We start from the raw sequence: 17,170 nt of genomic DNA on the forward strand, positions 1-17,170 counted from the left end.
CGAGCGATAAGGATGGGTAGCTTGGGGTCATTGGAAGAAATTCTACGTGTTCACGGACCAGGCTTTAGCCGTCGTGCCAATTAGCGAGGATAGCTACATCGTCACCTGCTGAGCTGTATGAGCCTTTTTTTACTGACCTGTTCCGGGAAGTTGGTATCGTGTAGATCCTGGTCCTTCTCAGCATAAACTAGCACGGTCTTGAGCGCGCGGCGCAGTGCGTCCTCGCTAAAGGTGGCCGACGTGCCAACTAGAGACGATAGCGACATCGTCACCTGCATCTTCACGCGACTGAAGTTCTGCGCAAATAAGCCAGTTAGAAGAAAAGGTGGCATGAAATAGGACACGGAACAATGATTGTTGAACTTTGAACATACATTTCTGATGTGGAATTATGCAATTGTTTGTTCATTTAATGATCGGTTTTTATTTAGAAAACAAACTGTATTTCCCGTTTTTCTTATTTCATGATGCTGAGTGAAGTTATGACGAGAAATTTTTCAATGGACATAAACATGAGTGAATCATGGTAGATGACTTCAGTATAGCGAAGAAGTGTTTTTAATAGGTTACGTAAACAATAATAAAATGGGTCATAGTTCAACTCAGAAATCATTGTTTGTTTATGAAGTAATCGCATTTAATTCTGCTATACTTTAGCTCAGGGATGTTATGGATATCCGTAACCGTAACTATCGGATATCCGAAATAAAAAAATATCCGTAACTGTATCCGATTCAAAAGTTTCGGATAACGGCGGAGTCTAAATCTTAATATTTTGAATATTTGTTACTTGTCTGGAATTCCCTGGCACCATCTGTTGGTCTAGACAAAGTGCAAATTATAATCGCAAACCAGTCGAAAAGTGGTCGAAAAGCCCCTTTTTTGTATGGAGTTTTGACGGATTCGATTTTCGATTCGATCAAAAAGTGCGTTTTGTCTAGGGGGGCTGATATCTCCACCTGTTTTACCTATCATAGGTGCCGTCACAGTATTTACATAAAGTGGCTATGTGGGTCGCGCTCGCGCAGCATATAGCTACTTGAATTTTACATTTTTTAAATTCTAATATCCGTACCCGAATTTATCTGAAACTTTCGGATAATCCGAAATGATTTCATATCCGTAACCGTAACCGAAACCGGTATAATATTATTCTAATATCCATAACTGTATCCATAACTGAAACTTCGTATCCATAACATCCCTGCTTTAGCTGTGTGATTTTTCTTTTTTTTTTAGTTATGCTTACGTTCCCAAGTTGATAATGTTGTCGCATGAGTGCGTAGAGAGTGGCACTAGCGTGTGCACGTGTTTGTGGCGCTAGCGCAGCGCAATGACGTAACAGAACTCGGCAGATACCCGATTCTTCGCCGCAGCAGGACCAGCCCAGCTAAAAAGGAAAGGTAACATAAAAAAATCATTTGAGTTTTAAGGGGCCTCGCGCAAACGTAGATACTTTTTGCCATCGACACAGCACACCATCAAAGAAAACCGCAAATCGACTTGTACGTTGTCAAATGGCAGTAACACAACATAAAATGTGTCTATGTCTGCGCAGGAGTTCATGTTGATTATCTATAATATAAAAATGAATAGCAAAATGTGTTGGTAAGCGCATAACTCAACAACGCCTGGACCAATTTTACCAAAATTTTTTAATGTTCGTTGAAGTCCAAGGATGGTCTTTACGGCGAGAAAAATCGAATAATTTCCGGGAAAACTCAAAAAAAATCTCAAAAATTCACCCCAAAGGGGGTAAAACGGGGTTCACGCGTACAAAGACGCGGACGGCCGCAAGTATAAAAATAAAATATTCACCAGTGGCTTGATCCACAAGACTCAAAAGTGTCGGGTTTCCTACGTGACATCGAAACTTACTATATTGCATGTCATGATAGCGAATGTTGTCAAGTGTCTACTTTTGCGCAAGTCTAAACAGTCGACAATTACTATAAGTACTATTTCACCTTAACGATGAGAGTGCGCAGTGAGGCAAACATGTGTTGTAGCACGGTGGTGCTCTGGTTGCGTTGAAGTGCCCGCAGCACCACTTGTAAGGCAGCGCTGCAGATACTCTGGCCGTGCTCTAAGTTGCTGCATGACTGGAACACAGTAGTTCAAGTTGTAAATATTAATTAATAATAAAGAACAACAACAGCCCGGATAAGAGTGTTTGGCAAACAGAAGGCGTTTCCGGAGCATATCAGCATTTTAGCGTCGAGCTTTAACGGAGACTTGTATTGCAACTTATAAGACGCAAACTTCTAAAGTATGCATTGCTAAACCACTCTTGCAGCAGGCTGCTCATTGTGCGGTAGCCTGGTGATGCAGTGTGCAGTGTACACACTTGTGCAGCGACGCAGTACGTGTAGCCACGTGCTGGTCGCGTGTACCTGTACGATGGTCTGGTCTGGATGGTCACGCGGGCGGCGGCGCACAGTGATCAATAATCAGAATTTAGGATGACAAAAATATTTTAATCTGAAATTACAATTATCTAATAATGTTATTGAAAATATCATTAAGTAAATAAATATTTCTTTATTAAAATAATTATTTGAGACTACAATCTTAAAAAACCGGCCAAGTGCGACTCGGACTCGCGCACCGAGGGTTCCGTACAAACCTGTAGGTATATAACTTTGATTTTGTTACAGCTTAAAGGTACTATGGACCTGATTATTTAATATGAATTTCAATTAAATACCTCTACGCGTTCATGAGGAAAGTAGTAGACTTTAAAATTCTCATTTTATCACTTTGGAAGAATCTCTCGCGCAAACTATTCAGTTTAGAAAAAAATGATATTAGAAACCTCAATATCATTTTTGAAGACCTATCCAGAGATACCCCACACGTATGGGTTTGATGAAAAAAAATATTTTTGAGTTTCAGTTCTAAGTATGGGGACCCCCCATGATGCCCTTAGTTCAATAAAAGAATCAATTAAAGCCATAATACAGACTTCCAGCTATCTACCAGTACCAAAATTTCCATGTTCTAATATGTTCCTTGTAAGATACAGGCTTTAAAATAAAATAAAATACCTAAAATTTTAAGCTAAGTTTTGAATATTTTTTCCAAATTACTATAACAATTAACAGTTACTAAGTGTTATAGAAAATGAAGTATATACCTTTATTAATGTGCACCATATTTCATAATACGCAATAATGCACTGTATAAGTCACACCAAACGGATAACTGTGCGCGAAAACAGGAAGTAAATAGAACAAATCAGTACAAATTAGCGAGAGCACTGCATTTACAAGCTGGTATCTCAGTAATGACTTACCTTTAAACGTTCATATTCAACAAGAATATGAGGTAAGTACCCCCAATCACATCGCGATGATTTGTTTTAACTACCCACACAATGTCAAATGGCAATGCCAGATTTTATATGGAAGGTGGCGTCTTTTTTTTTTCGTGCGGCCATCGACCAAACTTTGTTTTTTGATTACAAAATAGTGTAATAAACCAAACTTACTATGACATGTATACCTCTAAACTCAGTCTGAACTGAGTTACGGGCATTAGAAGTTTGATGATTTTCGTACTAGATTTGCTTTTTGCGCGCAAGTTTTGTAAGAAATTGATATAGATAATATCTCATTATCTTTAATATCTCAATATTGAGCGCGGCGGGCGACAGCGGCTGCTGTGCGCAGTACCATCCTTGCGGCGGCTGCTGTGCGTAGTACCAGGCCTGTTCCTCTCCACGAGTTTACATCGAAAATAAAACACGCACGATGGCCCGCGTCAGTGATCGGCACTGCGCCGAAGCTATAGGGCTGACTTCGGTAAAATGATGTGACGTGAGGTGCCAAACTGCGGAAAATGGCGGAGGAAATACATGATTTAGCATGAATTATCATGAATATTAACTACTTATTTAGCTCTCAGTGTCTTGAGGCAACTTAAAAAAAGTACATTCTGTGTTTTATTATTATTTAGGCAGTTAAATACTGCACAGTATTTAGTAGGTACACCATTTCCTTTATTTTTTCCATTACACACAAGAATACGCGTGCGTGAGTCAATGCTCGCTCGTATGTGAGGTCTTGTCGAATAGTATCCTGCAGGTGGGCCATCGTGCGTGTTTTGTTTTCGATGTAAGGGGGCGTCCATAAATTACGTGAGACAATTTTGGCTATTTTTCAACCCCCCCGCCCCCCTTGGTGAGATTTGGTGAGATTTTGCCTGACCCCCTCCCCCACCCCCTAATCTCACGTGATATTTAAAAAAATCCGAAATTTAATAGTTATGGAGTAATTTAACTGAGAAAGTTTTTTTGTGTGCTTATTTTTTTCTTTTTACAGAAGTACCTAGTCTAATTATTAATTATTCTTCCATTCTACATAATCTAGCAAAATCAATTTTGATAAAAAAAAACTTGTTTTATAATTTTCTTAATTTCGTCATTTATTCTGCATTTTAGTATTCACACATGCAGACGGAAGCATTTTTAGTTTTATTTGTTTAGACGGTATAGAATAAAATGTCATTATCATCATAGAAAATATAATTTTTAGGGTCCCGTAGTCCTGACAAGGAACCCTTATAGTTTCGATATGTCTGTCTGTCTGTCCGAGGTTTTCCTTGGAAACTATTGGCACTAGAGAGCTGTAATTTTGTGGAGGTATGTATATTAATCACGCCGACAAAACGGTAAAATAAAATTTTGAAAAAACATTTTTTTAGGGTAGCTCCCCTACATGTAAAGTGGGGATGTTTTTTTTTTCATCTTCTACACCATCGTGTAGGATATCGTTGGATGACTTGGGGGTTTCAAAGACTATTTTTCCATGTAGGGATCCGTTTGCAAACTATTAAAGTTCAAAGTGCCAATTTTTGTTCAAGCAGGGCGTCCCCCCCTCTAAAAACTAGACTGTTGGCTTGAAAAATCTGTTCATAAATTCATAATTCGGTTGGTGGTAGGGCTTGTTCTAAGTCCGCCTGGCTAGCTACCACCATCTTACCTAAGTCTGTCGCCATAACAACAATGTTAACAGCATTATTGTGTTCCGACAGTTAGAGGTAAGATAGCCAGTTCCTCCGTGGTTGAGGATTCCGGGTGAAGCTCGCTTCCACCTTCGGCCTGATCGTCACTTACCATCAGGTGAGATACAGGCCAAGAGCTTCCTCGTTGTGGATAAAAAATAATAATACCTACTGCTTTTTATGAACTTTCAAGAAAACTATAACGGTTAGGGTAGGTCAGTTAGTTTAAGAGTAATAGTCATTTAACTCATGTATTATAAAATTTCATATCTAATAAAAATCCTTAGAAGAAAATATTAAAAGCTACTTTAGATGAAGTAATTGATTGCTTGCTTCTGAAATATATTTTGTTAACGACGGACAACTACGGAACCCTACACTGCACGTGGCATGACACGCACTTGGCCAATTTTTTCACTTAAGATTTAAACCCAGTTTTCTGGCAATCTCTATTTCTCTATTTCTTGCGGAAAAAATTACGTGATATTTTCTGAGACCCCCCCTCTCCCCCACGTGAGATTTAGTGAGGTTTTTGTTGACCCCCTCCCCCCCCTAAAAGTCTCACGTAATTTATGGACGCCCCCTAAACTCGCGGAGATGAACAGGCCTGGTATAGTCTGGTCCGTGCTATCGCGCTCGCAAACTCATTGCGGGCGCCCGTTGCACAGTCGCGACAGCAATATAATTACGCGCGAGCGATAAGGATGGGTAGCTTGGGGTCATTGGACAAAATTCTACGTGCTCACGGACCGGGCTTTAGTACCTGCACGATGGTCTCGAGCGCGTGTAGCAGGGTGAGCGCGACTTCTGCGGCGAGCGCGGCGGCGTGCGCGGGCGGCGGCGCGGCGGGCGACAGCGGCTGCGAGCGCGCGCCGCCGCGGAACCATTCTTTACGCCAGCGCTCGCGCTTGCAGCCGCTTGCTGACGAGTTGCCTGCTGGCCAGTCGTGGGATTAACAGGGGATACAGATAGTCACACTAAGAGTAGGCGCACACCGTTGATTTTTCGTCGGCCGATAGTTTAGTCGGGCAGTTGATAAGTATGGTCATGTATGGGAGTGCGCACACTACGCCGATTCGATTTGGCCGATTCTTCATACAATTTAAAATCCGGCACAACTATCGGCCAACTAAAAATCAACGGTGTGCGCCTACTCTTAAGTCGCTGACATCGCTCAAAAATCAAAGTAATAAAGAATTCTTTGGCGACACTACTTAGCACTCTCCCGGTAAAAAGTTGAAGTATATGTTTACTGCTTAATATTCTGCTATTTCGGTATGGCTTTAGTAGGTATTTTCTGTATTGTTTTAACTTTTTTCATATATTGTAGTTATACTGCATGCTAAATAATTTGTTTTAGATTGTATCTTGATATGCTATTTGTGAAAACTGTGTAAGGCATTTTTGATCTTAATCGCCTCATCTATTAATAATACATATTTATGCTGTTTGTTTTTCATAAAATAAATAAATAATGTTTGTAATAAAAAATAATTTTACAAATTGTAAGTACACCACATTAGTTAAGTTCAAAAGGTTGCCAATAGATGGCGCTGTACGTCTTTAGATCGCGCAAACGTTGTGTTTTTTCCAAACTAATTATACCTTTCTTGCAAACATTAAATCGCCTCCGTTCTGAGATTTGAGATTTATTTGAATTTCAACTCGAGGATTTTGGGATCCTGTACCGATATCGTACACACATTGTGGACAGTAATGTCCACAGGCGTTCAGGTAGTAAAGGATGATATGACAGAACCCCTATAAACGTCATAGTTTTTACTCATTTTACATTGCCACTACTCACATAGGCGATGTATGTGAATAAGTAGTGTCGTATTGGGAAGTAATTCTTAACCTGTACTTTCCACCAAAGTGTTAACAGGGGATACAGTAGTACGAGATCGAATCAGAAATGAGAAACGTAAACGAACTAAAGTCGCTGACATAGCCCGACGGATTAGCAAGTTGAACTGGCAATGGGCAAGGCACATAGTACGTAGAACTGACGGCCGATGGGGCAGCAAGGTTCTGGAATGGAGGCCGCGTACCGGAAAACGCAGCGTGGGACGTCCACCCACAAGGTGGACCGACGACATCGTAAAGGTAGCAGGAAGGCGCTGGACGCAGGAAGGCGCTGGACGCAGGCCGCTACCAATCGATCAACGTGGAAAGCATTGGGGGAGGCCTATGTTCAGCAGTGGACATCCTATGGCTGAGATGATGATGATGACAGATAGTCACAGCGGGGTCAACAGTGGACGATCCACCACGCTCCAAATTCAATCGTACGAGGCACTAAAGGTAGCCTTTCGAAGCGAGCGTCTATAGCGTCAGTGGCGCCGCAACTGTGACGCCGCGACAAATAGGTGTTCTATGAAAATATATGAAATTCTAGGGAACGTCATTCGAACGCAGCGACACTGACGCGGCGTTAGTGACGCGGCGTTGTAGGCACTAAAGACCAAAGCTAAAGACGCTGCGTCTGTGACGCTTAGTTCGAAAGACTACCTTTAGACGCACGTTCCAGTGTAGGTCGGTGCGCAGTGAGTCATTCGGTATGTAAAATACTATAGTCTGGTCTGCGAGCACGTAGAATTTTGTCCAATGACTCCAAGCTACCCATCCTTATCGCTCGCGTGTAATTATATTGCTGTCACGACTGTGCGACGGGCGCCGGCAGTGAGTGTGCGAGCGCCCGTCCGTTGGATAAAACTCTACGTGCTCACAGACCGGGCTTTACATACTTTTTATGAGCTGTCAAAAAGTCACCAATACGTGAATTCAGTGGACCAACTATTTGATGAAAAATATTAGCGTGATTTGACAAACCTTTGCGTCGCATAATAAAGTCGGAACGGGCTGACCCTTGGCCCAGGATGACGTCCTCAAGCTTCGCCTTGATGTCAGTTGTCTTGCGGATGTTCTGTTGCGCGCACTTCATTATCTCTTTGCAGCCCTGTGGCAGAAAAATATACATAAGACGCAAATGTATGACTATTGTTAACATTTGCCAACAAGTTCTGTATAATATGTCCTTTCCCTCAAAGTATAAAGTCAGGACCAAACACAAGACATATCAGTTGTGGAATGTCTCACTGTGACAATGTGTTGTGCGTGCTCCTGGAAGTACAAAGTGTTAGGTCTCACAAAAGACACACTAGCAACCGGCTGTCTTGCTGCTGTGGGTCACTTCCCTTGTCCCACACGAGACATAGCCACGGCTGTCTCCTTGTCACACGCACCTTGTACTCCTGGCACTTGAAGCACAGGTCGATGAGCGTTAGCAGGCGGTGCAGCGAGGCTGGTGGTAGCTCGCTGGCGCAAGCACTGAGCGCGGCGCGGTCGCTCCACTTGTCTCAAAGAGACACAGCCGCGGCTGTCTCCTTGTCACACGCACCTTGTACTCCTGGCACTTGAAGCACAGGTCGATGAGCGTTAGCAGGCGGTGCAGCGAGGCTGGTGGTAGCTCGCTGGTGCAAGCACTGAGCGCGGCGCGGTCGCTCCACTTCAGGACCCACACGAGACACATAAGTAAGTTGCGGGATGTCTCGCTGTTGAACGGGGGTTTCGCTGTCTGCGGAATAGAAAACAAGGTAACAAGGAGATCAAGATATTGCAATAAAATCAGAAGAGTTTAAATGAGTCTAAATGTTTGGTGGAAGGTGAACTGACCTGTTTAAAGTCCCCATCGGGCGACGTCGTATTGTAGAAGTTGCCAAACTGACCGATGTCACTGTCCAGTTGGAGTATTTCTGCAAAAAAGTTAACTATGTCAGAACTGTCGCAATTTCGATATAGCATTTCGATGAAGCCTGTAAGGCATGGTTTTTAGCAAGGCGGAAAGGAAAACCAATCAGATTTCGTTATTTCCATATCTCTCCGTTCGGAGCAAGCGAGAGCGCGAGAGATGTGTAGGGCGGTGTGGGATATGATGTTCATCCACAATAAGGAAGCTAAGGTGTTAATGCTTCCTTCCGAGCGGGTGTTGTGCTCGGGGACCAAGGTCCAATTTACACCATCTTGGTTTTCGTATGCTGGGCAGGGCAGAAAACTCCGACACCGCGTTGCAGGATTGTACGCGCGGTGGAGTGTGCCATGGTGCAGTCGTAACAGCGCCATCTGTTGGTACACGTTTTTAGTGGCGTATCGTAGATGTCGCCACAGCGGTATCATTTTTGTATAGAATTGAGCTGCGAGCGAGCCAGCAACGGTGGCGCGTAGCGTGCTAAATATTATTGGCAGGTAGTTGCTAATTGCTCATAAGATAGGCCCCCTTAATTGATATTTATTGTCCGTGGTGCATAATCTTTTCTTAAAGGTGCGCCTTTGTTTGTCACCTGTCATTCGCTTTGCAATGGAGGGAAGTCGAACCTTAATTTCGAACTCCTCCTATGTTCTTCTAATTAATTTCGTTGCGGGTCCAAAGACAGTTTAACTTTCCCCCGGGACAAACTTAACCTTTATTGGTTGGGTTTTTATGGCGGTTAAGCTGTAGATCCTGGCTACGTCCGTTCGCCACGCGCGCCTTGAGTTCGGGCGGCAGGCCGGGGGTCGCTGGGGCCCACCTTTGTTGTTGTCCAGGCCGCGGGGCAGCTGCGGCAGCGCGTCCAGGGCCACCTGCACGAGCGGCAGGTACAGGGCTGCCACGCGCGCCTCGAGCTCGGGCGGCAGGCCGGGGGTCGCTGGGGCCCACCTTTGTTGTTGTCCAGGCCGCGGGGCAGCTGCGGCAGCGCGTCCAGGGCCACCTGCACGAGCGGCAGGTACAGGGCTGCCACGCGCGCCTCGAGCTCGGGCGGCAGGCCGGGGGTCGCTGGGGCCCACCTTTGTTGTTGTCCAGGCCGCGGGGCAGCTGCGGCAGCGCGTCGAGGGCCACCTGCACGAGCGGCAGGTACAGGGCTGCCACGCGCGCTTTGAGCTCGGGCGCACGCAGGCGTGGATCGGCGTCGTGCGCCGCTAGCAGAGACACTACTGCGCCTACTGCGCTGCCTTGCAGCATCGGGCTCCTGTAACACGATGTCAACATGAGCTGATGCTCCATTGCAAGAGCACGATCCTCTCTAATTTCTAAACGTCAAGGTCCAATGGTTTTGTCGCTGGACCATAGTCCAGACCCATCGTAATCAGAGCCGCGTGCGCTGCTTTGACTAATTTACAACACTGAACCGCGTGCGCGTGATTTTTGAGGCCTTAAGGGTAAAGAAGTCTCGCAGTGTAAAGTTGAAGGCCTCTTGTACAGGTCCGTCTAATGACGGCCTAGGTAAAATGGTAGAGGTCGCAAATGTACGATCAAACTCATTGGCCGCTCGCCTGGCTGGCGAGAAACTTCTTTTTCTTTTTCGTGTTTTTTTATTGATAGTCACTTTTTTCTCTTCTCTTGACTTTTCTACTTCGAACTAAACATGTAACTTGATTTTATTTTTACAATATAAATTTACTAGCTTTCCGCCCGCGGCTTCGCCCGCGTGGAATTTTGTCTGTCACAGAAAAACTTTATCGCGCGCGTCCCTGTTTCAAAAACCGGGATAAAAACTATCCTATGTTCTTTCCCGGGACTCAAACTATCTCTATGCCAAATTTCATCAAAATCGGTTGCGAGGTTTAAGCGGGAAAGCGTAACAGACAAACAGACAGACAGAGTTACTTTCGCATTTATAATATTGGTTGGGATTTTACACTACAAGGCCTTTCAATGAATAATCTCTCGTAGTGTCGGTGACGTTCACAATCATTTTCTAACATTTGCATGATATTCAATTAATAATGATACTACTTTTTAATATTAAAAACATAACCGTATTTTTTGTAATATTTGCACATCGTATGTACGATAGAATATGTTGGAAACTTCTCTTTTTATAACCATTTGTAACCGTATTCTGGCAAATAAATGATTTATTATTATGTTGGTACGCTTTGGAGCTCACGGGTCAAAAGTATTACGTATTTCGTTCAGCCTCTAACGAATCCATGCGAGCGAGAAAAAGTCCTCGCCGGGCAGTGTAAGCGGTCACCGTTGTTTATTGCTGGACAAAGGTTTTCCCAACGAACGGTCATTGTGAGGTGTGGGAGGTCCTAGATACGGGCAGCGCGCAACTGCCCGTATCTAGGACCTCTCACACGACCTTCACTAGATGATCAGTCTTTGATTAACTATGAATGCACTCACTGCAGCTCCAGCGCGGCGGCCAGCTCGGCCAGCAGCAGGCCGGCGAGGTAGTGCCGCGAGCGGAACTCGTGCGTGAGCTGGGCAGGCGAGTGCGAGGAGGCGGCGCCTGGTGGGACACACTGCGGCGCCTGGTGGGACACGCGGCGCCTGGTGGGACACTCACTGCAGCTCCAGCGCGGCGGCCAGCTCGGCCAGCAGCAGGCCGGCGAGGTAGTGCCGCGAGCGGAACTCGTGCGTGAGCTGGGCAGGCGAGTGCGAGGAGGCGGCGCCTGGTGGGACACACTGCGGCGCCTGGTGGGACACCCTTATTTTTCGACTTTTGAATTCTCCCCGGGGCACTTTCTCATTCGATTATATACCTCTAAATATGAAATTAGCTTTTTTTGTTTTTTTTTTTGGTTAAGATTTAGAGGTCGCTACCAGCTGTAAAAATATTTACAAAAAGCTTTGAAGATCTTAAATCATGGTTTCATAAATGTTTTATTTAAGTGTTTATATCACATTTTAGGTGCAAATGAACATCGCATAGATAGAATAGACAATCGCTTCTTGTCCCCTTCTCCCCTCAACCCCTCTTCTGTACCGACCATGGTACCGCGACGCGTCGAGATACTAACAAGTAAACTCTTATATCTTAAAAATAATTGATTCAAATAATGTACAGTCACGGAATGAAAAGGTTTGTCAGTTTTCAAATTGATTCCTTCAACGAATCGCGAGCACATATTACCTTTTGAAACTATGTTACAGAATAATCTCGAGTTAGAGAAAATAATCTTTGACTGTTCGTCAGTACAGTTCAAAATTATTCAGATCAAAGTTTTTTGAGGATTATCTTGTCAAGAAGATTATTATGATTGATAAACTAAAACCTTCTTGTTGGTTCAACCTGCCATTATTATTTCTATTAAATAAAAAAAAACTATTGTCAATTGGTCAATGTCATCATTGTATTGCACTGATGGGATAGAAAAATAAACAAGCAAAACCTTATTCGTTAGCAAACGTCATATTTATATAAATGTTAGCAGCATTGTTTCTGGCACTGTTATGTTGGCAGGTTTGACTCTTACAGTACCTAGTGCAAGCGAAAACCGACACTAAGGTGACGAACCTTTTCATTCCGCGACTGTACATTGTACATAATATCTTAGTTCATAGCAACAACAATAATTTTGTAATATTTTTATTTGGCTTTGGCTAAAAATAAATGAATCTAACAAATACAGATTTTGTGTTTTTACTTAAAATTCAAACCTTGGTAGCGACTCCTAAATGTCTTTTAAAAATTAAAAAAATAAATAATGAAAGACTTTCATATGGTATACAGGGTGTTAGGTAAATGGGTATATGAGCCGACACTAGCCCATGTTAACATGGTCATATAAATGGTATGGTGAAGTCAGAAATTTGATATCATCAATTTTTTTTTAATTGTGANGGGCGAGTGCGAGGAGTGCGAGCCGGAGTGCTGGGAGGGCGCGGGCGAGGCGGCGCCGCCGGCCGACGGTGGTAAGTTCAGAGACACGTAGTGCTCGTGCGAGCAGATGATGCGGAGGAACGCGAGCTGCCGGCAAAGTATGTTCATGAGATTCTATCTTGCTGCCCGCTTATCCTTGCATTCCTTTTTCAACCCGTCAAGCCAATAATCCATATTTTTAAAAGAATAAAAGTTGTGGATCAATTTTGAGACTGCAGAACCGTAAGTGTCCACGGTCCATGATACCAGCAAGTAGAATAGGAGACACCAGGCTGTCACTGTGACCTGTGTGTTACTAGCGGGGTGTTTGCAGAGCTGACTGAGCAACGGCATAGAACAGACCGTAACCCACTACGGCGGGCTGGGGGTCCTGTTTTACTAGGGCCGCGAGGAAAAATCCTCTAGAAAAAACTGGAAGAGGGGATAGGGGGTCCCTTCGAAGTTGGAGCGGCTCGCTCAGCCATAGTCTAAGACGGAGCTGAACGGACGAATTTCCACGTTAAGATAATATCTCGCAGCTCCGTTTCATTTGGCTTCGGTGGACACCGTCGTGTTTTACTGGGTAGGCCCCACCCTACGGCCTTCGGCAAGCCCTGACGATTTCCACATAGCCCACTGGTAGTCCTTATCAGTGGGTATGCAAATCATTATAGTGACCGTACTGACCTTATAATGCACCAGTGGTACGGCATCTGGCAGCGAGGCGATCTTGGCGCTCATCTGCTTGTAGTAAGAGCGGATGAGCAGGAACACGTAGCCGCGGTCCATGATGCTGAGCAGGTCGAACAGGAAGAAGGCCAGGCTGTTGTTCAGGCTCTGAGTGAGCCGGCTGTTCTTGCCGTATCTGAAATATAAGATGGTATAGTTGTTGCAATTCACGAAGGCGAGTGAGCTTTACATGTGTGGTGGCTCGCTACTGTTCGTTTTTCAAACGTTTTCACTGACATTACACTATCGTTATGTGCATGTACACTAGGGTGGGCCTTATTTTTCGACTTTTGAATTCTCCCCGGGGCACTTTCTCATTCGATTATATACCTCTAAATATGAAATTAGCTTTTTTTGTTTTTTTTTTTGGTTAAGATTTAGAGGTCGCTACCAGCTGTAAAAATATTTACAAAAAGCTTTGAAGATCTTAAATCATGGTTTCATAAATGTTTTATTTAAGTGTTTATATCACATTTTAGGTGCAAATGAACATCGCATAGATAGAATAGACAATCGCTTCTTGTCCCCTTCTCCCCTCAACCCCTCTTCTGTACCGACCATGGTACCGCGACGCGTCGAGATACTAACAAGTAAACTCTTATATCTTAAAAATAATTGATTCAAATAAAATTTGAAGCTGATGTTTATCTTGCAAGTCTCAACACATGAGCCAAATTTGAAGTGTTAATGCACAGTACTTTTTGAGTGATGAGGAGTCAAAAGTGGCTCCAAGTGGTTCGTCTAAATATACGCACGGTGCAGTCCCCTCCCTGGAACTAGGCTTAACATGCTCCCGCATGTCTAGAATATTAGCTCAATGTTGATTTAGTCGATTTTCTAATGATGGGAACATGTAAGACAAAAATAAAATTTCCAATATTACAGACCTTCTAGAGCAGATGCCGGGAAAACTATACAAGATATAGAAAAACTTGACTATCTCACCTGTAGAAAATTGAATAAGCTTTTTTTGGTTCATAGTAGTCATGTCACTAGGACGCATAGTTTCCGAGGATTAAGCGAAAAACCGAAAAGTGGTACCTTTAAACTCCCCTCTCTCCGGCGGCTCAAGGGCTAAGGGTGAGGACTTTTGCTATGTTCACCTCCTAACTAGTCTAACTAAAGTCCCGAAGTCAAAAATTGTGTTCCACGGATTTCCATCTATAATGCTTTATTGACTGGACTAATCAGAGGCTTAAGGATTAGCAAGCTGAAGTGGCAGTGGGCAGGGCACATAGTACGCAGAACTGACGGCCGATGGGGCAGCAAGGTTCTGGAATGGAGGCCGCGTACCGGAAAACGCAGCGTGTGACGTCCACCCACAAGGTGGACCGACGAGCTGATAAAGGTAGCAGGAAGGCGCTGGATGCAGGCCGCTACCAGCCGTGCGATGTGGAAGTCATTTGGGGAGGCCTACGTTCAGCAGTGGACGTCCTGTGGCTGAAATGATGATGACACTATCAGAATACGAACCCCGAGATGATCTCCGAAGTGACGTTATTGACGAGCGTGGTGAGGTCATCTGTGAATTGTTCCGGGAAGCGAGCCTTGCGTGGCGCTTCGTGCGCGCCGCTCCAGTACAAATATTCCACCATAGATTTGATCATCAGCTCGAAAAATGCCCTGGAGAGATCAAGACACAGTAAATAAACATAGTCATAAGGCTTCTTATACACGAGCGGCTCATAGCCGACGGCGTTTTAGCAGAGTAAATACAATTCGGCGCAACGCCCCGCTAAATTTGTCATTGTGTGCGTGCGCGCCGCATACGTATTGGCGCGCTCTCATATAAACCGCGCTCGGTGCGTTTCTATGAAGATGACCTACTCATTTGTATTTACTCTGCTACAACTGCAGCTAACGCCACCTGTCGGCGGCAGTAGTGGACGTGTTGACGGCTGCCGTCATCGAGTCGACAGCTGCCGCCAAAAGTTGGCGACAGCTGCCGTTGGCACTGCCGTCAGCTATGAGCCCCTCGTGTATAAGAGCACTAAGCCGAATCTCCACTAGAGGCAGCCTTAGGTCAAGCGGCCGCCTCGACCCGCGTTTGCTCAAATGGAGACGCTACCTCAACCTGAGAAACGACTCGTTACGAGGCATATTTCGTCGTCGCGGACCGAGCCACATTTTGTCACGAGGCAGCCGCTCGGTCTGAGGCTGCCTCTAGTGGATACGTGGCTATACACAAATGAGTATTAAACATTACAATAGTACAAGTAATCGAGAGAAGAATTCCACCAGAATTCATCATGTAGTTAGACATACCAAGAGTTCTGCATGGCGAGTTCTCTGGTGGCACCACTCGCCACAACCCACTGAAGAGCCAGCTCCTCGTGCAAGATCTTGCAGGAGCCGTCCGTCATTACTGATAACAACATACACGAGTATATTTTTACGAGTTATCTTTATAGTACAGACTAGAGGACATCAAGCAACACTGTTTTAAGTAGTTGTAATTTTGTAAATAGATGCTCAGCTTCAGATTCATTCATCATCATCATCAACAGTTCTTTACAGTACACTGCTGGACTATGAGCCTCCTCCACTATAGAGGAGGGTTTTCACGCTTGGCAGGCGGGTTGGAGATCACAGTTTAAAAGATTGATGTTTTTCAGAGAGCGCTGCTGCCCGTTCTCTGTTTGATGTGTAGTCCCTAAGTCGCGCCCTTGGTGAAAAATGTATTTTACTCTGCCGTCATCACACGGCTTAAGCTTCAGTTTCACCTTATCTTAAATACTGTTCTACTAATATAACTTACCGGTGGGTGGCAGGGGTAGTCCGATATCCCGGTCCGTGAGAGACGGGCGCGGGATAGTCGCTTGATACTGGATGTACGTCGTGATGAGTCCGCTGCGACCGTGCGCGTCACACGTAGCGCCCTCGTTCATATTCTGTTAAAAAACCATTACGTCATTATACCTGGATTTATTTTATGCAAGTAGGGGTAGCGGTAAACGCCTGATCAAGGTTAGGTTTAGAACGCTGGCACAAGTTGACGAGCGGTTGCGAAAGTGATAGCAGGTCAGTATGCTTTGCATGTAAGCGAGTGTAGGTCAAGTTCTCTATTTGCCTCTAGTAAATTAGAGTGGGTCGTCCTCCTGCATTGAAGACTCAAACGACTTGATATTGATGACTGCATGAGATGTCTTTACGAGTCTTCATTGATTCCAAAGTAAAGGTTGTTCATGCGTTGAACCTTAGTAAAGTTGTAATCAAAAGTAAAAGGTTTTTGAAAATTGAAAAGTACTATAAGATTTTAAACTTTCGCATTCCATTTCAACTAAACGCACGACTAAACGGACGACGCCGCGAGCCGCCAGTCTGCTTGTGACCATTTTAACCGTTACCACCGTTAAGCCGTAAGTACATAATGTATTTCAACTAAACGCACCACCAAACGGACGACGCCGCGAGCCGCCAGTCTGCTTGTGACCATTTTAACCGTTACCACCGTTAAGCCGTAAGTACATAATGTAACTCATTAATAAAAGTCGCGTTAAGACCCGTGTCTTACTATTTTAATTGTAAAGTCCTATTCACACACCGTGACCTCGCTGAACAGCTGCGCGACCCACGTGAACACCTGCTACGCCGCCGCCAGCAGTCGCAGCAGCCGGTCCAGCTACCGGTAGGCACGCTGCTATAGTCTGGTCCGTGAGCACGTAGAATTTTGTCCAATGACCCCAAGCTACCCATCCTTATTGCTCGCGCGTAATTATGTTGCTACCGCGCTCGCACACTCACTGCGGGCGCGCGTCGCACAGTCGCGACAGCAATATAATTACGAGCGAGCTGTTATGAGCCTCAGA

At 44.6% G+C, this 17,170-nt stretch overlaps 1 protein-coding gene across 1 annotated transcript; it reads right to left on the bottom strand.

Moving 5' to 3' along the window:
- Positions 1–137: 137 nt before the first annotated feature.
- LOC114362588 (dedicator of cytokinesis protein 8-like) lies at positions 138–16,959 on the bottom strand (the record flags this gene model as incomplete). The annotated part of the gene is made up of 16 exons (XM_028318042.1): positions 16,906–16,959; positions 16,120–16,252; positions 15,627–15,726; positions 14,835–14,984; positions 13,320–13,497; positions 12,619–12,740; positions 11,174–11,464; positions 9,829–10,010; positions 8,680–8,759; positions 8,514–8,581; positions 8,250–8,358; positions 7,837–7,963; positions 5,768–5,937; positions 1,968–2,102; positions 1,250–1,390; positions 138–296 (listed from the first exon to the last, which is right to left on the bottom strand). Coding segments are annotated over exons 2-16 (2,142 nt in total), but the record flags the coding sequence as incomplete, so codon positions are not given.
- Positions 16,960–17,170: the final 211 nt, after the last annotated feature.

Source organism: Ostrinia furnacalis, unplaced genomic scaffold (assembly GCF_004193835.3).
Source record: "Ostrinia furnacalis isolate ACB-3 unplaced genomic scaffold, ASM419383v2 OfSCF6642, whole genome shotgun sequence".
NCBI classification, from domain to species: domain Eukaryota; kingdom Metazoa; phylum Arthropoda; class Insecta; order Lepidoptera; family Crambidae; genus Ostrinia; species Ostrinia furnacalis.